Consider the following 23677-nt stretch of genomic DNA (forward strand, 5'->3'; position numbering starts at 1 on the left):
ACCTCTTAGGTGCTCTGGAATGAATGAATGAATGAATGAATGAATGAATGAATGAATGAATGAATGACTAGACCTCATAACCCAGTCTCCTTTTGCACCATGTTAGAATCATTTCATTCTCACAGTCAATTCACAAATTGGCCCAACTGGAAGGACCCTTGAAATCCTTGGAAGAGACGAAACCATCTCTTCTAGCTCTTTCTTTTTGCAAGGGAAACTGGAAAGGAGTGATTTCACACCCAAGCTCCCACTGTGTTGCCTCCCTGAGTTGCTCAGCAAAGTCTTGTGATTAAAGCAACAGCAAATTAATAAGCAGCAGACCAGGGGAAATCAGAGGTCCTTAGTGGGGCATAGTGAAAGGGATTTGGGCTTTGGTGTCCGACAGCCTGGTTCATCTACCAGCTTTGCGTCTTCTGACTTGCGGACCTGGGACAGGCAAGCCCTAGGACCCGGGACAAATTCGTCTTCGGAAGTTTCATTTGCTCCTCTATCAGGTAGGGAAGTCCTACCTGTTGTAAGCGCTGGAATCGCTCCGGAAAGCCCTCGCAGCCCTGGTGTTTCGTACTGCCCTGGAAATGATAGTCAATATCACTGGGCTTCTGTTCCTTCCGCCGCCTGCCTCCCATTGGTTCCACTACCGTTCATCCAAGCACAGAGCCTCACAAAGTTCCATTTGTATCTTATAGGGCTCCCTAAAAATGTACCCCGAACCCAGCAGTGTCGGTGAGCAGCACTGAGGTCTGAGAGCCGAATCACTGTCCTCTCAGGAAAAGTAAATCATTACATCTACTTCTCATATTTATGTTGTTTACCTTTGTGCATGTATTGTAAAACCCACAAATCAATGTTCTCAGCAGGCCAAGCTATTTGAACGTGCAGAACATGTTGTTTTGTACTAGGTGTTTCACACACAAGTCCCCACCTGCCCGGAGTCCTGTTTTCTGAGGGATGGTGGTGTGAGCAGCTGGGGCCCAGGATTGCTCTCCGAGGGACTTGTGCTTTATCAAGGACCAGATATGATTTCCCATGTATCTGATTAACCTTCTCTGTAAGATTGCCATCGTTTCTGTAATGCCAGCGGATTATTCTCTGCGTGGAAAGACAGATATCAGCTCCTTTTAATCAATAGCCTACAAAAGGTGTCATCTGGCTCTCCCTGCGGTTATCTAGGATGTCTGACCAAAAGGATGCTGTCATTTGTCAAATAACCTGATTTAATTGAAAGCACCCAGTGAGTGAAGTTGCCTTTCTTTTGAAAACAGTATGCAGAACAATGCGTTAGGTCAGGTAAATGCCCACTAGTTTCCTTTTGGAGAGAATTCCAGGGGGTAGATACCCCCTTGTCCCTTTTCATTGCACAGGACTGGCTTGGTAGCGCCTGTGTTGGCATGGGAGTCAGAGAGGAGTAGGCACGCGATCGATCTGTGCCAGCCCAAGTGGGAGCTATGCGGAAGGCTCGCGGGGCTGTTGTGTAATCTTTCATCCAAACTGGAATGAACCGGGTGCTGGCAACACTGTACAGCAGAGATGGGCCAGAGCTGTCCGGGGCAAGTAAGGACATACGGGCAACTCTGCATCACACCATCAGGATGCCGAGTGACTGGCTGGTTTGGCGTTGACGATGTGTTGGCGGTGTACCTCCTCGGGACTCGCTGAGGAAATAAATGGGACATGAATGAACCATCGCTCATTATTCAGCCATGTAGAAAATGCCTGTTTCCATATGTAACATAATGGCTCCTGCTAGGAGAGGAGAGTTGTTAATTCTTGGGGAGGATACTCTTCCATCAGACTTGGACAGCTTTCCGTCGGCGCTAAGATCCTTCTGTATTGTCAGTTTAGGGAAAATGCTAATAAAGCCTCAGACCCAGGTCTCCATTTGGAGATGCAGTGAGTCACGCAGGAATCTGCCATTCTCTTCAATGAACGTTAGGCGACAGTGGAGAAATCTGTCTGGCAACACTTTACCTGGCATGACCCCTCCAAAGGAAACAAACAGATCAGGGCCGTATTTTTAGAGACTCCCTACGAGCAGGCCAAAAAGCAGGGTTTGCACCGAGGTGGTTGTAGGAATCTTACATAAAGGTGCCAGGGTCCCCCAGCTCCCTCAGTCTGACGGGGAGGATTCTAATACCTAGCCCACTGTGGGCTTAGCACAGGCTCAGAAGCCTCCCTTCAAACCCCGATTTACCCAGTTCCTCTCTGCGGTTCCAATCCTGCCTTTGTAAAATGAGAATTCTCCTTTCTCTGCGTTGCTATGAGTCTTCAGTGAGGTGGCATTATGCAGGCAACGTGGCGTAGGACACGACACTTAGAGACTCTGCAAAATGATAAGTCTGTTTCCATCTGGAGGCAACTAGCTCCACTGTCGTAGTTCAGAACCCCGACCAATCCAGGTTGAAATGTTCCCTCCGCTACTTACTAATCGTGTGGTCTTTCTGAGCCTCAGTTTCCTCATGTTTGGAATAGAGGAAACAATGCCCACCCGACAATATTTTTTTTCTTCGGTTTTAATTTGCCCCCAGAGTTATATAGGGATGAATTAAAGAAAGAAGTCATTCCAAAGGACTTTGCATGAGAAACGCAAGCTCTCCTGTCCCCCTTTGTCCCTTTCCCAGAGGTACCCACTTCCAACTCTGGGCTTTTGGTTGGTTAACGGTTGGTTGGTTGGTTGGTTGGCTGGTTTTGTATTGATTTTCACGTCTCTAAATAACATGCTTGTATTACTACCTCTTCCATGTTAGGGATTATCTTTGGACGTCTTATGCTAGAAAGGAGTTTTCTAGCTCTCTGTCCTCGCCCCTACCCACATAGTACCTTCTAATCGCTCATCCTCCTAATACAAGCAAACCATAATTCTGGTTAGATCAGTAATCCACGATTACATAATTATGACTGTGCAGTGCTTTTCCCAAGTGAGCAATGGGACTAATCATGGTTATGATTTTTTTCCTTTTTTGGCACTTTTTTATTTCCCTACTATCTGTGTTTATTTACTTAATTTCTGTATACACATCACTACTTCAAACTCCAAACTTTAAGCCAGTTTTCAAAAAAATCTTTTAAATATGATTAGGGACAAACTATAAAAGACCCTTCTGGATATTCCTCCACCATCCTCCTGGGAAGGAAGTCCTATCTTTTTCCTTTTGGATACTGTATTTTCTGAATCTTGTTTATTTCTTCATTTTTTTTTGAAGCATATTCTGCAGTGGTTTGCTGAAAAACACCTTGCTTCTCTCCAAGTTTCTTTCTTTTACTCTCACACATGATGATAGTTTGGCTAGGAATAGAATTCTAGGCCAGAAATAGTTTTTCTTCTGAATTTTGAAGGATTGATCCATCATCTTCCAAATTTCACCTCTGCTGTTGAGACGTCTGAAATAATTCTTGGTTCTGCTCCTTTGCATGTGATCTATTTTTAATTTTGTTTTTCTCTGTCTCTCTAGACTCTTATGGGCCGTTCTCTTCATCTCCGTTGTTCTAAAATGTTACGTATTGTCAGTTGGTGTGGAATCTGATTTTCTCCTTCCTGATTAATACTCAGGGAGCCCATTTATTTTGGAAACATATGTCCTTCTGTTCTGGGAAATTGAGGGATGATTTTGTTGAGCATTTATTTCTGTCCTGTCTTTCACCTATTCTCTTTGTCTAGAGTAGCCCTGTAATTTTCTCTTTCATCCTCCTTTGTTTCCTTTCTTTGTGTTTTTACTCTAGCCTCCAGAAACTTTTCTCAGATTTCTCTTCCAACTCTTTTCATCTCTGCCATTGCCAGGCAAACAAGGGCAAGTTGCCAGGCTGCACACCATCGTGCCTGCTGAGGCAACATTTCCAGGAAGAAATTCATGGAGACATGAGAAGTAGTAGGAATGCAAGCCCCCTGTTGTCCATGTATCCTAGGGTAACCCACGGAGACCCAGTAAACTGACTCTCAGATGGCCAAAGAAGGCGCTGAAGCTTGAGCTGCATGATTCTGGGAAAACAGCTTCCTTCTTAGCACAATCTGCAGACCAGAGACCAAGCCTGTGGATGCTCCTTGTGTGAGCAAGCTCCCCTCAGTGTTCACGATCCAGGACATCCTACTTCTTTCCGTAGCATGAGTGGGGCTGGGGACCAAGTGCTAGAGTTGACTGGAATTGATGCCTTAAACACGGGGCCCTGGCTACTTTCCGGGGAGCAGGGCAGAAAGCCGCCTCCCTGACTGGAGACGAGCCCACAGGAGATTAGTCTGAGGCAGGTTCACCTTGTCTCTTGACTGTCTCATGGCTTCCATTTCTAGGAACTTTCTTTTGGTCTCTGAACGTTCCTTATTTGTAGCAATGTTTTCTTATCTGTGCATGAATTGAACGTGTCTGAATTCTATCAAAATATTAATGATAGGTTTTCTTTACTTGCTTTGGACTTGATTTTCTTTTGATGTTAGAAGCTGTCCTCAGATGCCCAGTGATTCTGAGTTGTTGAGTCACTGTGAAGAGCGAGGCGCTCAGGAGCTGAACTTGCTGCCATGAGCATGTGGGTGAAGCTTATTGACTCAGAGTTCAGTGTGACGAAGCCATTTCCTTGGGGAGCCCCCGCCACAACTGTGTCAGTAGTTGTTTGTTTTTCCTTTCGAGTTGATCACAGAAGCTAGCCAAAGTATTTCTGTCTCCTTCTTGGAGGACAGACATGTCACTGTCAGTGTCCTGGGTGCCATATTGAGGAAGGGAGCTGGGAATCTCAGCAGTCACACTATAAACATTCACGGAAGCCCAGCCACCCTCCGCTGAAGCTGGTGTCCTCTGACCCAGACAATTCCTCTGTTACCCAGCACACTTCTGGGCTAAGGACGGTTAGTCACCTGGCTGCCTGGAATAAGAGAGGGTGTCTGGGGACTTAACTGATGCTAAAAACATTCATCCCATGCACCATCACCTCCACTTTCAGTGATACCTAACACCACCAATTCCTGAATCTTTGTGGAATATTCTAAAAATGAAGTTAGTCTGCTTCTTGTATTTCTCCATTGCCAGCTTAGGATTCAGGGCTTCTTGTCTGCTAACCATCCGGTTGTTTCCCAACATCCCCAGTTTTAATGGTTATGCCTCCCAGCCGTTCTCTCTATCCTTAAAGGCTTTACAAAAAAGTCCCTGTACTACTGTTAAAGACTTTCCAGAATCCTGATAGCGTTGTTGCAAAGAAGAAATGAGATAATTTGCTGAAGGAAGCTAGTAGCACAGTATCTGATACATAACCATAGTGATTATTTCTGTTGCTTTTTTATTATTCTAGTCTTGTAAAATCCTCCCAGTATATATATTATTTTTGGCTAGCTCTCTATAGCCAAATATAATAGCATAGAAAGGGAAGGCCCTATGAAATCAAGACCTAATTTATCGGATTTATCAGGCCCCACTTGCCACTGTCCTCCGGTTATTTGTATATGATCATGTCTACACCTGTAAAAGCAAGAGGGATTGAGTGTGCCATGACACCCAGATACTAATGCAAGGTGGGATCTGAATCAATGCTTAGCATCTTGTAAGTCCCCTGCTGTACTAAGGCCAGGTCTATTAACTACTGGTTAATTCTACTGAGTCCTATTGAAGAATGGACTGCCTACCCACACCTACCCACTTGTACACAGGTCAGCAGCACACCTGGCGTGAGCCTGTGAGGTGAGCAAACTTACAGCATCTGTGGGAATTTGTGCTGAAGCTCCCAAAAGTTACTTTTAGTCGTTGTATGATTTCTGGCCTCTAGCAAATTATAAAATGGAAGACAAGAGGGGAAAACAGAGGTTTAAAACGATTACGTGTTTTAAAGCCAGAGACACCGCTCAGGTAAGCTTTGCACAGACCTTTCATGTCCCTCGGTAAAATATATTTTTGGCCGTGCCCCATAAACTACTCGAATAATCCATTAAGATAGCTGTAGAAATCAGCATAGCAAACTATCAGTGAGCTAGTTTAGTCATTCACCGGTTATTAATCTTCTCAGCTCAGGGTCATATTGTCCTGTCTTCAGCATTTTTCACAGTGCCTGATGATGTCCGGAGTTAATGGAGGTCCTGCAATGTGGATCCAACAAGCATGATAGTCTCCTGACTCGATGTCACCCAGGAGATCGTCTTCAAATGTGGTGCTTTTTCCTGGCAAGTGAGCAAAAGCTCCTGTGCCATTTCTCTGGGTGTTTGCACACTTTTCCGTCAAAGAAGTGCCTGCATACAACGAGAATTTCCTTGTGCTCCTTCCACCAGCAGCAAATCATCTGGTGCATCTGTTATCATTTTCAGGAGCTGTCAATTTCATTTCCTCTTTGGCTTCCGTGTAAAGTTGAGGCAGATGTTGTCGTTACTTAGAGAACCACAATATTTCTTTGGAGACTTATTTGTACATTTTTCTCAAATGGAATTTTGCCCTCCCCTGCCCCAAGCCCTGCATGTTTGGGGAGCTCTTTCTTTGAAAGTTCCCGCAGTTATGACACATGGACCAGCGGACAAACGAACTCAATGGTGACGATGGTGATGATGATGAGGATAGTGATTTGTGTCAAGCACTTCGTATGTTCTAGTCACGGCACATGCAGCCAGAGAACTATTCCAAGTCAAACACATCAACTGACTTATGGGTCAAGTGACCTCCCCATAATTAGTCAGCTGGTAAGTGGGAGAGCTAACGTTTGCACGCAGGTATTTCTGACCGCCCAGCTCCGTTTCTTAACTACTTCTGTAAGAGCAGCCCTCTACTTGGGATATTCTCGCTTTTACTACCAAAGTCTGCACGGAAGTTTCCGGTTGGGATCTTCTTTACACCTGAAAGAGGTTCTCTTCTCTTAGGATTTCTATGAAGTCTCAGGTGGGATCAGTCAGGGCACTTTGGGCCATTGGAAGGATTTGGGCTTTTCCTCCCAATGAAATGTGAAGGCATCTTTGTTTCTCCCAGATCAGGGGTGTCCAAACTGCGGCCCGCAGGCCAACTGTGGCCCGCAATCCATTGTTAATTGGCCCGCAGCAAATTCCCAAAATATATGTAGTTTACTTAAATAAACCAGGTGAGGCAATACGTACTTCACCTTGAGTGAGTGGCCCGGCTGTTTGTGTATTTTACCTCATATGGACCTTGGTGAAAACCGTTGAAAAAAGTTTGGACACCCCTGACTTAGATTCTTGGTAACAGCTAACATTTGTTGAGCACATTACATGGCAAGCTCCAGTCTCAAAGTTTTACATGAAGTTACGCCTTTTAACCTCAGCACATGAGGGATGTGTTCTCACTCCCATTAAATCTGAGGAAACTGAGGCAGTGAGAAATGAAAGAGCTTTCCTAGTATTGACACCGTCAGTAAGTGGTAGAATTAGAATTAAAACCCAGGGAGTCTGGCTCCACATTTTTAATCCTTAAACAAAACTACCTGTCATTCAAGGGGTCCAGTTTTCCAACATACAGTACTTTGAAATGAATTTTTTTTTTTTTTTAACTTGGAAACACTTTAAATCCGTGTATTTTTGCTTCCTCGTGAGCTGAGACTTCAATTATGGAGCATGTTCCATAAATAACAAAGACACCTCTGCCTCTGGGAGCACGTGGCGATAAATAAGTCTTGTGACTCCTGGGTTTCTTTCCCAGAGCTGCATTTTGCCCTTCTCGGGAAGCTTTTTCTCACCTCATGATGCTGGAATCCTGTTTTTTCCTCCACCTTCTTATATTGTGGCTGCTGCAGGTCCTCTGGTTCCATCACATTCTATCAGAATAAAAAGACAGTTAGGCAGAGCTCCTTTGCACCTACACATTGCCCACCACCCAAATGCGTGTTTCCCAGTGAATTGAAGTGAGCCAGGAGCTGCGGCCCTATTGGAATGCAAATCAGTGACTGATGGGCTTTCCAATCAAACCAGACCTGGGGTTGAATTCCTGTTTTCTCCCTCTAATTAGGTCCCTGGCCTTGGGGAATATATTCAGCTTCCTTAAGGGAGCCTCAGGGTCACTGTCTATTAATAGATGATAATGATACCTGTGTCATAGAGTGGGGAAGCTGACCCCTCGGATTCATTCACTCCTATTTGCAGAGCACCTGCTATGTCCGTAACCGCGTTATGTAAAAGGTACATATGCAGAACAAGAAGGACATGTCCTCTGCCCTAACAGTGCATCTATTTTAGCGAGTCATAACTGCAGGTGTGCAGCTCAGAGCCTGGCACGGGGTAAACACGTAACCCACGTAAGCTGCAATGATGACAACGATGATGGTGATGGTGGGTGGGCGTCATGGCATCACTACCATTTCACCCAGAACCTGAAATGAAAATTTCAGTCTGCAGGAACGAGGCCTGTAGGAAATCTACTTGCTGTCTTCTTTTTATCTTCATATAAAGGACCTACTAGATAACCACAAAGCAAAAGGAAAATGTTTAATAAACAGATTACTCGGCCACCTTGATAAATACACTACAACCCTAACTTCTGGTTAGAGTCATACAGCTAAACACTTTTAACAGTTTCTTTTAAATCACCCACAGTAAATCTTCCATTGACAAATGTTCAGAAAATCGTGCAAGAATGTCACCTCTTCTAGCACCAAGGGGCACTGTCATCTCCATCACTGGGAAACAGCAGTGTTTTTTTTATTCTACCGCTCCATCCGAGAGGTGCTGCATTTTCTCTATTCGCATTTTACCTCCTTTTCTAACCAGTTCAGTGATTCCTTTTGAATTTGCCACCTTTCTCATCAATTTCACAGTTACTCTTCCTCTGGGTAATTTTCCAGTGACATCCTTGCGACTGTCGGTGCATGACGTGCCTTCCGTGTCGTGGATTTAGCTGTTAGCTGGAAGCATCTGGCAATCACACGCAAACTCCTGCTCGTGAGCACTCAGGCTTGAGCCAGGAATTACTGTGTCATCTTCACTGGCTTTTATTAAGCAGCCAACAGCTGTCCGGGAACTGAGACTTACTACAATGAGCTCTCCCCTTAGAACGCAACCCTCTTCTCATCCTCCAAATAAGTCCCTCCTTTTCCTTTTTTCCCTCCATCTGCAGCATCCATAGTAACAGTAAGAATAGCTTCTCACACTGGGGGTAGCATCTTATGGCTTATGAAGCGTGTTAAAATCCATTAACCAAGTTTGAATTTCATAGCCATGCTGGGATGCCAGAAAGCATCGCTTCCAAATTCCAGATGAGAAAACTATAGCTCAGAGATGTCAGATGACTTCCTGACATACCCACACCTGTGTGTGTATCAGTGCTGTGTGGCCAAACCTGGAAAACTAGGTTTTTAAGATGCTCAGTAGAGTGTTTTGTACATTTCGTGATGCTGATATTTTGAGGCAAATCTATGGCCACATCAGAGCATCCCTAAGAAGAGGCCTACTTCCTGAGGAGTAACTGACTCCCAGCTCCTGTGTCTGAGATGAGCCCTGGGCCTGGGCCTATTTTCGGTGTCCTGACTCTTTAGCTTGTTTCTAGTCTGCCAGCATTATCCTCTTTCCTGGGAAGAAATGGCGGGGCATTCAATGGCTGCCATGCCGCACGAGTGCACACTGTTCACCGTGCAAGTGGTACTGTCTGGCGTTGAGCAAAGTAGCAGGTCCTGGGACCATGGCCCAAAGGAGATAGGCTGATCTCTCTGAGCCTGTTGGAGCCCCTGCCTGATGCAGACCCGTGTCTGTGTGCAGGTTCCGGAAAGTTGTAGACGTGGATGAGAAGCTGTTTGTAAGCTGTGGAGTGAGCCACAGAGTCTCGGGGCCGCGCCCTGCGTGTCTGGCCTGTGCGACCAATGAACAGACTGATATTTCTTACACATCTCTGTGAGTTCTGGTCTGTTTGGTGCAGAGCAGTTTGCAAAATGTGGTTCACTCTTTCGCACCACAGCCCCGAGAAACAAGCCGGGGGACTTGGCATGACTTACACAGATAAGGAGTACGTGTCTCTTATGACGTGGGCTGGGGTCTGGCCTCACTATCTTCCCTACCACGAGCGAGTCTAATAAATAATCTGGGCAGTGAGTACAGTTCCTGTAGTTTAAAAGAATTTCCTGAGGAACAGACGTGGATGCGCGGGTGTGCACACACACACGCACACGCACACAAACATGCACCCCACACATACATAGCCCTAGGAGTTTTCTTGTTGTTGTAATTCAAGTAACATGTTTCTGGAATGAGGAAGTTCATTTTTTTTGTTTTGTTTTTTAATTAACCAAGACCTGGCCAGAAAGCTATTTCTCTTTGCCCCTAATAAGTCTCTTCCAGAGTCTGATGAGTTTTTAATGCTGACAGTCGCTCCGTATTGTGGACAATGGTGGCACTATGGTGCTTCACGTAACCATCATGGGCAAACCCAGCCATCATTGTAGGAGACAGTCAGTGATGCAGAGAATGTGGGCCTTTGAGTCAAAGCACAACTCGGGCTTAGATTCCACCTTTAGGTGGAAGGAGCAAGATGCAACTTACCTGTGAACGATTATACTTACAAAGATGCAGCTTGTCCAATGCAGGTTTGCTATTGTAATGCCCTAAAACCACAGAGTGAAGTGTCGTTCCACCAAAGGCTGCCTCTGCCCTTCCCCAAACTTCCTGTGCCGTGTGCTGTCCCTTGTGCAGCTTCTCATCTCCGGTGTCTGTGAGCAGGGACGGTGCTGTTCTCTGCCTGTGTCTTTCGTGCGCTTTCACCTCATTCTGTCTCCTTCACCCCCACTGTCCTCTACATAGATTAGATCTAAGTTTTAAACTTTTTAATGTATATTTAAATTTTTATGTCCCCTGCACGTACTTTCAAAGGCATGAAAAGTTGTAAGCATCTCTCTGAAAATAAATTAAGTTGCTTTCTACATCTCTGAGCCTCAACTCTTTTTGCTTTGTTTTGCTTTGTTTTCCTGTTTGGATCAGCAGCTCTCAGAAGAAAGACAAGTTTCCTTATCTGTGCAGTGACCTTCACATCTCCCTCTGGAAATAGTTCTTTTCTACAAGAGTGTTTGCCAAATATTTGCCTCTTTCTCCTCAAAATGAAAACAATAACGAAGTCTTAACTGAGAGCTCTCCTAATTTCATTCTGCTTCCTTTATCCCACCGACTGCGTACGCAGGTCATACTCTGAGGCATGTAACTCCACAGGAAGCAGAATCTTTTAGCTGCAAAACTTGGGATGTCTAGCCATCAGGCACACAGGAAGAGCGTCTCGGCCAGCGTGGGGCCCGGGGCTGTTAATAGCTGTCCATCCCAAAGGGTTTCCAGAGAAAGTTCACTTAGAATTAGAGACAAACCCCAAACAAGCTGGTCGGTCGTGGCCCACTGCTGGAGTGGGTGGGGTTGTTTGACTTTGTTTTGCAGAAAGCTTTATAAATCATCGCTGTGAATGTCCACAAAGACAGCAACGCACTTGTTCAAGCTTCCGCTGCTCCTCCTTGACCTTTTCTCAAATCTGAAAGCAAACAAAGAAATACTGCTTTAGAATAAGAGAATTATTGCCTGCTTCCCGAGATGCAGAGTCCTTAAACTGAGGAACTTGAAAACCTGTGGAAAATTGCGGAGGGGAACAGAGGGAGGGACGCTTTCCCCATATGCTGAGACTTCAGCACCACCTGCTGACCAGACACGTGTCCTTCTCTGCGCAGCAAACTGCAGGCAGGGCAGAGGGTGTCGCTTTGCAGCTGTCCTGACAGGGGAAGACCTTGTCAGGGATCCGCCCCGCCCTGGCCTTGCCTCAAGGTGTGCGTTCCATTTCTTTTGTAGTTTAGGCACCTAATCTCTTACTTTGTATCAGTAGTAGATACAGCCAGATGCCCACCCATCAGATGCCATAATATAGCCCTTTAATCAGCGAAGTCCCCATTATGCCTTTCTGACGTGTTGTCATTGGTGGGATTTTAGTCACCAGAACTGGTGGCATTCCTTTGGGACACTTTTGCCCACTGACTCCTAAGGGAGCCTTACTCAGGTGTAGAGGCCAAAAGAAAGGGGCCCATAACCCCTCCTTCTCAAATAGGAAGGGTTCAGATTAGTAGGTGAAAGTGTTTCTCCATAGTTCAAGAGATCTGTGGTTCCTGTCTTTTTTTCCCTCTTTCTTCACAGTCAAATAATAATAATAATAATAATAATAATAATAATGCTACTGAGTAATTTTAATTACACCTTGACTTGTAGATACAATTGTTAAATTTGTCAATGAGAATAGTCTTTTCCAAGAGTCTATTTCAAATCCCAAGCCAGAAAGTTAGCTTTCCCTGGTGGCAGATAAAAATAACAGCAAGCAAGTTGCCCGTGAGTGATTTCAAAACCAACTATAACTCACTGATTTAGAAACAAAACAAGACAAAGCAAAGACTCCTTACAAGTAGTCGTAAGTGACGTGGAAACCGGATGTAAACAGAGTGTTTGGGCATCCTGAGGGCCGCTGCCAGTGTGACATTGGTGCTCGCTAGGAAACCAATCTTAGTGAAAAGTGCATCTAAAAGAAACCAAAGGATGTCGAAGAGAGTAATATTCTAACCAAAATGGAGACTTGGAAACAAATGCCAAAGACATTGATGCCGATACGATCTAGATGATGATACACTGGGTATATTTTATTTCATAAGGAAATTCGGGCACGTAAAGCTGCCTACTGCCGATGTAAGAGCCTGGGTCTCAGCTCCCTGCTGGGAAACTGAGGGGAAAATATCTCTACCCAGATTTAAGACCTTTGAAGGGAATTTTCCTACATCCAGAGTGGGCAGCAGGCCAGGCCCATATACTATAGGATGGAATGCCCTATATTTTGCTACCTTATGTGATACAAACCCCAAATCCCTCATGTAACCCGATTCGGGGACATACAGCTACACCGTAGGGAAGAATGCTCATGAAGAAGAAAAACTCCCCCATTAAAGGAACTTCCCAACCACAATTACAAAGATAATGAGGACGTCTGTCACGGTAAGAGACAGCCAGCAGGTACAACAAAGATTCACACCCTGAAAAGAAGCAATAATGGAATAACCTGGAAAGAACTTGTAGCCAAGATTTAGTGTAGATTTCTCAAGGACAGCCTCCCCTCACCCTCCATCATCCCCACGTTCCCACCCAACTCCCCGACAGAATGAATCAGTTCTGAAAAGTGACTCAGAGGGCAAAGGACCGACTGGAAGTTATGTTGTGGTTGGTTGGTTGGCTGGTTGGTTGGTTGGTTCATTGGTTGGTTGGTTGGTTGGTTGGTTGGTTGGTTGGTTGGTTGGTTTTGATAGCTGCTTTAAAATGTAGAATGTAATGACTCAGCAAAGAATGATAATTAGAAAATTAATCAACTTTTCTTCTGTTTAATGATGAACTAGTCTCTAAAAGCTTACTATTGTTTTAAGTAATGCCCTGGTCCTGACAGCAGGTATTTGATGAATGCATTGACTCCAGTTGTTCCCCGGGATGAAATGCAGACACGCAGAGTGTTTCTGTTTTAGTGCAGTGAAAACCTGTATTCATTCTTCTTCTAAGAAGTAGCACAAAACTGATTTTTAAATGATACATGCTCTAGAATTACATGCTGACATGTTTTCCTTTTCTTTTTCTGTGGTGTATTCATTTACAATTTTTGCGTTTTAAACACTAAGACAGCCTAAGTCCTATCTTCCCTTCCGTTTCACCCCTGGCCGTCCCATCATCCTCTCCCTTCCCAGCACAGAGGAGACAACACGATGGCTGAGGATACAGGCAGTGAGGTGGGTTGGAGACCTGTATGAAGCATGGACTTTGGGCCCAGAGCCCAGGACGAGGGATAGCAGGGGGGGCAGAAGTGCTGGGCAGAGGACACAGCTCACAGGGTTGGAGAACTGGTTAGACTGAACAAAACAGGAAGTTGATTAAGCAAACAAACATATTTTTTTTTTTTTACATTTACTTATTTATAAAATATAGAAATAATCACAGATGTGTAGGTGTGTGTATTATGCGTGTGTATGCGCACACACACGCACTCAGCTCTTTGGCTGAGAGCATCCAGAATCGATGAGCACATGGGTGTCCACGTCTTAGTTTCTCAGACCAAGGTGATTACGGGTGGTGAGACGTCATGTCCGTAGTTGCTCTCAAAAGTTTCCACTAAATCCCCCCCAGAGAATCACTGATCCTTGGGCTATAGCGGAGAAAATTATAAGATGAGCCTGGAACGTCTTATTGGGCCAGAAAGTTAAGACAACATTTAATAAATAATAATAAAATATGACAAAGACAGAGGAGTCAGCTTAAAAGGACTCCCAAAGGCCAAAATGGAGACAGTGTGAACATCAAAATGAATAATTATAGGAATGAATTACAACCCATTGAATAAAATAGGAAGCCAAGAGTTTATACCAAAATACATACATACATACATACATACATACATACATACATACATACATACTCTTCCTTAAAGGAGAATGTCAACTGGTATATGTCAAGGAATGATGGAAGCAGAATCACTGTTTGGCATTGTCGTAGGGGTGGCTGGTTTAGGCAGGGGTCCTAGGCTGTCAGCAGAGGTTTGATGAGTTATCAGAATACTGGTGTAATTTCAGAATCCCTCCCACAAAATGCTAATCAGTTACAAGGGGAAGTGGTAAGTATAAGGTGGGAAGCCAGGCAGATGGCAACACAACCAGGTGATGTGGGTTAACAGGTTAGTGCTCACACGAAGTCACCTCGCAGCCACAGCGTCCGATGCACTTAGCGATTCGATGCACTTAGGACACACTACCCAGCCTCTCAGTGGTGCCCCTGCTGAGAACACACGATCTCAGCTGGGTTGTTGGGAAACATCAGATACATCCAGGCTGAGAGTCAGCCCACAGAATGCAAGGGCCATCCTCTTTCAAATTGTCAAGACTTTGAAAGACAGGGAAACCCCGCAGAAATGTCCTAACTTGAAGGCGTCTGAAGACACATGACAATATAAAATTCCACCAGCATTCCGGGGTAAGTTCCCAGACCAGAAGACCTAAGATGCTACTGAAAAAGGAAGCAAATTTGGAAGAGCAGCCTGGCTGGTGTTCAGTATAACGTGACACCCTTTCCCTGAGGTGCCCACGTCTGCTGGAATATTCCAGAAATGGTGATTCACGTGCTCCTGAGTCCTCCCTTAGACAGAGCCAGCATACACCTTTATGTAGTTTCTCTTTGCTTCCTACTCTGGGACCACACAAAAAAAGCCGGACTCATCTTCTGCCCATAGGCCCTTCATGTATTGGCAGACCACTGTTATGTCTCCTCTAATTTCTCTTTCTCATGCCAAACACTTTCAGTGATTTTCGCTGTTAGGGATTTGTTAGGTCTTCAGTAACCTAGGGCCACTGATCGGTCTGGGAATGCAAGGCTCTTCCTAGTGAGTGGTGGTCTCATTAGTGCAAAAGACAAGGGGTTTTTACCGACCTGAGATGGAGCACCACCCGCTACGAACGCAACCAGAGATCGCATCAGCTTTCGTTGGCTGTCGACACCGAAATGCTCCAGCCTTTTTCATGGGCCCTGCCAATCTAGTCTTCCCCTGGCCTGCCTGTACCCGTGTAGCTGCCTCTTTTCAAGTGTAGCTTTTTGCCTTTATCCCTATTACATTTCATCCTAAATGAAAGCATTTGTCCAGCTGGAAATCACTGTGAATTTTCATTCTCATCTAATGTTTAGGGTATTCCTTTTAGATTTGTCTTTTATGCAGAATTGATTCATGCAGTTCATTCACCACTGGTTTTGTTTTTATTGAAGAAATGGGACCAGCTAGAGAATGAAATTCGTCCCTAGAGATGCTACCTCCAGGTTTATTGTGATCATTAATCAACTATCTTTGTTGTGGCATTTAACTACTATAAAAAATAGTTATCTATCCAGTCCCCTGTGTGTCATTTGAGGTGAGCTGACTCTCAACTCTGATGAGCTCCAGTTTTTGAAGTATCTCATTTTTAAAAGTCTCCCTACAAAAATTAATATATGAAAAAGAGATACAACCTGACTGAAAGGTGTCATCAAAACCATCACCATTAAGAAATCTACCAACAAAAAGAGATGTACGAAGGTTGGACAATTAAGTTCACGAACTCATCCTAGGAAAAGTGTTCCATACCTCATTGCTGAATATCACTATGGTCACCTTCAAAGTACTCCCCTTGGGAAGCTGTGCACTGACGCCAGCACCTAGTCCACCCTTCAAAGCCATTTTGGAACTCTTTCTGGAATGGCCATCAGAGCTGTCGTCGTATTACCCTTGATGTCCTGAATGTCATCAAAATGTCTTCCTTTCAGTATTTCCTTTACCTTCAGGTAAAAAAAATAAATAAATAAGTCACTGGGCGCCAGATCAGGTGAGTAGGGAGGGTGTTCCAATACAGTTATTTGTCTACTGGCTAAAAACTCCCTCACAGACAGTGTCTTGTGAGCTGGTGCATTTTCGTGATGCAAGAGCCATGAATTGTTGACAAAAGGTTCAGGTCGTCTAACCTTTTCACACAGGCTTTTCAGCACTTCTTAATAGTAAATGTGGTTAACTGTTTGTCCAGTTGGTATAAATTCACAGTGAATAATCCCCGTACTATCAAAAAGAGGGTTGTAACACGTTCGCGAACTTAACGGTCAGACCTCTTATACCTTCCGTGAAAGGCAATGACAAACATACACATTAGGCACTGTGAGTGAAAGGCAAAGAAATTATCAACTTTGCTTTGGAATGGTCCAGGGGAAGCAACAGCAAAATGAAATTCTTGTCCTGTGACCCTACAAGCGCTTGTTTTTACAGATAATGAAAGCCCTAAATCAGAAAGCTTTTCCACTAAACAGTGAAAGTCAGAATACAATATGACTTGGATAATGTGTTATAATTTATATGTCTAATTGCTCACCTAATCACTAACCAAGTGGTTAATAATGAACTCTCATGGTTGTCATGGTATTTAGAACAAAACACTTAGTTTACTTTCTGTCCTCTGTATATCATAGAAAACACTATAAACATAATATATATGTGTGTGTGTGTATATATATATATATATATATATATATATATATATATATTTATATTTATTTCTATTTATATATATTTACTTTAGGAGGTTTGGGCACTTGGTAAATATATGTATTTTTAAGCGTCAGTTTTCTGGAGTTGGGAATTTATCATTCTCTGCAGCGTGAACCAACCACAAGTTTAGAGAAGCAGTTGGTCCTATTTATTGTTGCTATTTAATTACATCCAAATCCAGACATCAATTCACATTCTGAGTTCTAATTCCTTTTGAGAGTTCTCTGCACAGAACAATAGTTTGAGTGACTCTTCAGAACAGGAGTCGTAAATACAGATCCTTCCTTATCTTGATGAATTAAAACCAAAGGAGGGGAGACAGTTTTGTTTTGAAGGAGCCATCTGTTTATTTGTGTACAGTGTTTGTATTCAAATTTAAGGAAATTAATCAGAATTCACAATGCAGAAAACAGGAGTTCTGAACAAGCATACAATTGGAGAAAACAAGTCGCTAATGAGGTTTGAACCTCTTTAGTTTAATCTTCTCTGGTCCCACGGCGACCTCTGTGGTGTGTGTACAGTACATGACTTGCTTTGCATTGATTCTTGCTACTTTGGGGCTGAGAACGTGAATTGGCGACAAGAGGTAAATGAATGAATTAGCAGCTGTCCGCGCAGCAACCGTACTAGCGCAGTCCTTGAGTTAGGGACCGTCTCTGGTTCTTGGTTAACAGGCAGCTGAGTTCACCAATAATGAGATCTGTCCCAGATCCCTACATGTGCATAAAGGGATGGGCATTTCTTCAGGAAACAAACGTCAATTAAAAATGAGAGCCAGAACTGCACATGAATCCAGGGGTATGTGCCAGCTCCTTGCTGCTCACCCATAATTCGTCAGGAGATGGAGAGCCAAGATATTCTTAGAGACCTGGACATCTGACTCTGTCCTCCGGGGTCTGATGTATAAGCTTAGAGCCAGTGCCAGCATTTGAGGCATAAAAGCATCCCTGCTTTTTACCTAAGGCCCCAACTTCATTACTCTTGAGCAAAACCCTCCAAAACCGTCTTCACCCCGTGGCCTTCTTTGAATTTCTTCTGCATTTAAATATCTTCAGTTGACTACACATAATGAAGTGTGCAAATTGCTGGATTATACCCTTAGACGGTTCTCTGGACGATCTGTGAATGGATGTCATGTTTTCAGCTAAATGAAAAGAGGCCGCTTAGCACAAGAGAGAGTTTCATAACCACTCTAGACATTAGTCTCCCTCATCTGTTAACTAGGGATGATAATAGTACCTACTTGTCAAGAATAAATGAAATAATCCATGTAAAGTGCTTAACACAGTGTCTAGAATGTAAAGGGCGCAGTTATTACGAATGTTATTATTCCCTCAGTCTGCTTTATATCCTTCATGGTACCAGGACACTCTTTTTTATCCATATAACACACAATAAATGCTTGGTAGGTGAATCAACAAGTGAGTGGCACATTAAAACAAAAATCTAAATTGCAAAATCAGTGGACAGCTAAGTCAAGTAGACGTAGGCAGCGTCTTGCCCCATAAAAACCACAGACACATATAATTTTAGCCAGGAATTTTTCATGTGTAGATGAGGAAAATTTAAGTTCAAAAATGATAAATGACAGGTTAAGTCAAAATGGAGCTATTGCTAGATTTTTGCTTAGAGTTATTCTGAGGTGATTTTGTTCTCAACTACTTCCCTCATTAAAAAAAAAATATCAATGTATAGATACAATATATAAATACAGTATATAGACATATTGTGTATATCTTTATCGATAGATAGATAAATAGATAGGTAGATAGATAGACAGACAGGCAGATGTATTCCTGGAGGTCATTTACTCAATAGAGCAGATTTTGATTATGTGACTTGCAAAAGCCTCAGGTTTTGAAATAAAGGATTGACCCTCCCACACCCTCCCAGCTGGCAGCCCCTGTTCAGACTTCTCATTTCATGAACATCACTTATTTAACAGTGACTAAAAGTGCACCAATCCACTTATCATGATCTTTTCTGTTTTCAGACAACAACAAAAGTATCTCCCACTGCTGGGTTATAATCTGTTTATGAACATAAACTTTGCTGTTCTCATGACCAAAGATGTTTGCTTTCCGTAATTGGGTAGAAGGATAGGAAACCTGTTTTAAATCCTCTCTTTAAAGAAGAAATTTTAATGTGGGTTGTTGGAAAGAAGGTCCAGCAAGAGTCTCCATGAGATATCCTTTTAAAATCCCTGGCTGAGATTTGAATCTAAGACGTACCCTTAATAAAGGTTTATGCACCCCCAAGCCTGAACCCCATCCTGTGAATAGAAAGGGGATTGGTGAGTGTTCTTTTATTGTTTTGTTTGCTTTGGACTTGTCTTCTTTGTTATGATTTGTGGGGTTGGCTTTGTTTGATTTGGTTTAGGATAGAGAAATTTCTAGAATAGGGCTGAATTCAGAATTTCATTCTTTAGTCACTTACATGACCTTTCTATTTAATGCAAATTGCTTTTCACCACTGAACTCTCTGATGCTGTTTATGAAATACGGTTGCAGTGAAATATAAGGGACCAGCTGTGTGTGAGTGTAGCTCTGGAGTTATGTACTCTCAGCTAAGCAAGCCCATTCCATTTCCAGTTCAAACTAGAATGTAAAGGGTGAATTTGAAAACAAATGAGTAGACCTTACTTTGAAGAAGTAATATACATAATGTCATTTCGTCAATGATGCTCATTACAGCATTATTAATAATTATATGTATAATAAAATTTGCTAAAATGTCTACTAGTTTCAAAATGGTCAAAACTATAAACTTAATAATGCATGAAGCAGATTATGAAAAATGGGGATAAAGATATACCTAATATTAAGTAGAGAAGAGACAGGAAAAACATTTGTGTGGAATGCTGACAATAGTGCAAAACAAAACATCTTAATAGCTATGCACCAGAAAGACTGGGGAAAATTACACCAAAATGAAAATACAGGTTTAAGCTGGACGGTAAGAAATTAAATAGGATTTTGTTTTGTTTTATTTTTGCTTTTTTTTTTTTTTTTTTTTTTTGCTGGTGGTGGGGGTGGTGTTTGATCCCGTCTTTTAACCTTCCTGAATTTTCTAAATTTCCTGTACTAAATATTTATCACTTTTAGGATAGGGGAAAAAAAAAGCCCAACAAACTTCAAGTGAGCATGGATTTTCCTGTTTGCACTCAGATGAAATATTGCTTCCACTGAAACTGGGGAGATATGAAACCTTTTTAAAGCATCTATTTCAGAGCCAGCTGGCAAGGGCAGGCCCTTCCAGCGTCTTCTTAGGTGGGCTACCCTCAGAGCCCCCCACCTGGGTTCTGTTGCTCTTGGGAGGTTCTCATAATGAGTGTTTTCATCATTTCATATTAAAAATGACCTCCTGGCCTGAATCCCAGCTTCCCAGATGACTGAGGTTTGCAGGTCATAGCCTGCGAAAATATAAAAGGAAACTACTCAGTATTTCATCGTCTTGGATTCTACTTTTTTTTTTCGGTCTTGTTTTCACTCTCCAGATCCAACCAGGGTAATGGTGCCCCCTTCCAGCATGGATGTCACTGTCGGAGAAAGTATTGTTCTGACATGCCAGGTGACACATGACCACTCGCTAGACATCGTGTTCACGTGGACATTTAATGGACACCTGATAGATTTTGACAAAGACGGGGACCACTTTGAAAGAGTCGGAGGGGTAAGTATTAATATTGGACTATCCACGGGAAATGCCATATGCAACTGGACTGCTCCACACAGACTCAAACAGCTGTTTAACTTAAAAAGACATAGAAAGTTAGTCTTCGATGATGTCATTCAAGAAACTCTTGGGTAATTCCTGCTTCTTTCTGCATGTAAATCACTTATCGAGTGAACCCATATGGCAGGCCTGCTAATTCTCAATAGTCTTACAGGTTAGTTATTCATTACCCTGTAAGATGAGGAAACTGAGGCTAGGGGAAGTTGGATGGCTTGCTCTGGCCTCATAGCTATTCTTTTTTTAAAAAGATTTTTATTAAAATATAGCTAACATACAATGTTATATTAGTGTCAAGGGGTTATTTAACCATAGCTATTCAACATTTTTATACCTGAAGAAGTGATCAGCGTGATAAACCCAGCAACCACCCGACACTGCACGACGCTGTCACAATATAATTTACTGTATTCCCCGTGCTGTACCTTACATCCCTATGACTTATTTTCTTTCCACCTGGAAATCTGAACCTTTTATTCCCCTGCACTTCCTCCCCCCTTTTTAATTTTTCAATCACAGTTGACACAGCTGTTCAGTTGCAGAACTCAGCTCAGACTTCAAATCTCAAGCTCTGTGCCCCCTACCTTACCGTACGCCACTGAACCCGTTTAAGAAAATCATTTAAGGACAGTTTACTCAGACATTGCAGCTTCTGATGACACTCACTTCAGGACTCATCATTGTGATAGTCGAGCTCTCTTTCTTGAATCTGAAAGTCTGATCAGATTATTTATTATCTCCAGGTAATTTGAATTCAAAGGGTTGAATTTTCAAAATGCCTTACTCTTCAGAAAAACAACAACAACATATTATCATTGAACTCACACCAAGATAAGGTTCAATCTGGAAATTTGAGTTCATCACAGTCGTTCTCAAAAAATGTTTTTCTGCCCAACACAGCCCTACAGTCCCATTTCTAACAAAGACTCCCTCTGGCTGCCACTCACGTGGAGGGGTCCAACCACAAGACGGCAGAATATAACAGAGGGGCTGGGGTTTGAAAAGCCTTCCCCATCCTCCATGCTGCGGTGGCAATCAGATTTTCTCACCTCATCTTACCCCCACCCCATATGTGGAGAATAAATGGACTAAGGCTCACAGTGCTATGCACACGATATATTGATCGAGGCCTGTTTTCCACTCCAATGCAGTACTAGTCCTGTTACATTCTTGCTGCCTTTCTCAAACAGTGTCTCTCAGTTGAATCACAGAATACCAAAAATGATCTGAGTGACTTTTTTTTTTTCAATTATTCCCAAGGATCATATATGACTAGTGTACTGTGTTAGATGCACAGGAGAGAAATTAATTCATTGCATGAATGGATGTCTCGGGTCATGAATGATTTGCTCTTGGAACCCTGGTTGAGAAAGGCTGGATGGAATTGCCAATATTAACCATTCTGGACCGCTTGGATATGGTTCAGACGAACAACCTTGACCACGTGAGAAAGATAATCACTACTTCACAAGGACACCGAGGATATTAAACCCCTTCAGGTCTAGACAAGGGCATAGCCCAACGCCTACCACAAGAAGGGTGCTTGATAAGCTTCAATGGTTGTGTGAATTGAAGGATGGGTAACACTGATTCTAATAACAGGAACATACAAATTGACAAAATCTTCTTAAATTAAGCAGAGTATTTGTTTTCATACTAGAAACCAATGTCTTGGGCAGGAGCGATATTAAAAACATTATCTTCCAGAGTGGCACGGGCACCAACCAATCAGAATAGGTGCCTGGCTGATAGGACCCTGCCAATCAGATAGATGTAGCTTTTATGCTGGCCTGGCTGCAGACCAGCCATGGCAGAGACAGGCGGAGTCACCCCTCATGGAGTCAGCAGTAATGGCCACCTTTCTAGAGAGTTCCATCTGTGCAATCACTCTCATTAGCCTCCACAGGGAAATGTTTGTCCACTCTGTGACCCTAGTCTTGACATCAGTCGACTCTTGTTGAGATACAAGTGCCACATTCAGGAGAGCGCCACCGAGGGTGAGAGTGGAGTGTGTCAGCCACCAGGGTCATTCGTGTCTGCCGAGTACTGACTTGAGTAGAAGACGTAAGGAAGCAACTCTGGGGTCAGCCCATCTCAGTTTCCCTGGATCAGCAGAGCCAGCCCATTGCAGGTTTCAGACAAGTTCTTACTTTGTTGTCCTCTGACAGCTTGCAAGTGCTCTGTGTCAGAAACACAGTGGGGAAAATACGCCAGTGCTGTTTGTGCACTTTGGATGGCATATTCCCAGAAATCTCAGTTAGCAGCTGGGTCTGGATGACTCCAGAGGGAGAGAGAAAGCTGCCATGGTCTCCTTCCAGGAGACTCCTGTCTTGCCTTTATTTTGTCTTTGTCTCAGTTTGACTTTAAAAACACAAATCGGGTCAAAATGGGTAAATAGAGAGAGCACACTCGAAATCACAAGGTCAAAAAATTCTGATAAGAGGTTGCTGTGGTCTGAAATTTCCTGGTGGCAAGTTTCTCCGACTTTCAAGACCTCAGTGAACAAAGTGAATTATTGAGACAGTGGAGCCATTTCCTGAAAACCTATATGGTTCCCACCTCCCCTGCACAGCCCCTCGTGAGGCCAAAGTTTCATTTAACTCTGTACTCAAAGTCCTAACACGTGAAATGTCTTAGGTAAAGAAGCAGTGCTAACAATGACGATGAGGCTTCCCTACGATTCCTCGTGTATTTCCAAAATGCGAAAGCGTTGCTCGAACACATCCATATATACAGGCCCCTTAGTCCTCACTGAAGCCCTGTGAAATCGGGTAGCAATGATTGTCCTATTTTATTGAGCAATCATAAGACTTGATCAGTAAATAGTAGAATCTACAGGAGAAACCAAGTGTTATAAATAAAAAAGCTTTCATGTTAAAAAAAAATCACAGCTCTTCTTGAATTCCATTTAATGTCTTTGATGCGATTGATCATGGTCATCAATAATGCCCGTTTAAGTT

The 23677-nt window shown here is 43.1% G+C and overlaps 1 protein-coding gene across 10 annotated transcripts in view; it reads left to right on the forward strand.

Annotated features, from left to right (window-relative positions):
- The window catches only part of CNTN4 (contactin 4), a 769828-nt gene that overhangs the window by 722815 nt on the left and 23336 nt on the right, over positions 1 to 23677 (forward strand). For all 10 annotated transcript variants that reach the window (XM_074312213.1, XM_074312216.1, XM_074312211.1 and 7 more), the window contains one exon: positions 20482 to 20657. In XM_074312213.1, the coding sequence (XP_074168314.1) occupies positions 20482 to 20657 (176 nt within the window). The remainder of the gene's footprint in view (positions 1 to 20481; positions 20658 to 23677) is intronic.

This window comes from Rhinolophus sinicus, linkage group LG10 (genome assembly GCF_036562045.2).
Source record: "Rhinolophus sinicus isolate RSC01 linkage group LG10, ASM3656204v1, whole genome shotgun sequence".
NCBI classification, from domain to species: Eukaryota; Metazoa; Chordata; class Mammalia; order Chiroptera; family Rhinolophidae; genus Rhinolophus; species Rhinolophus sinicus.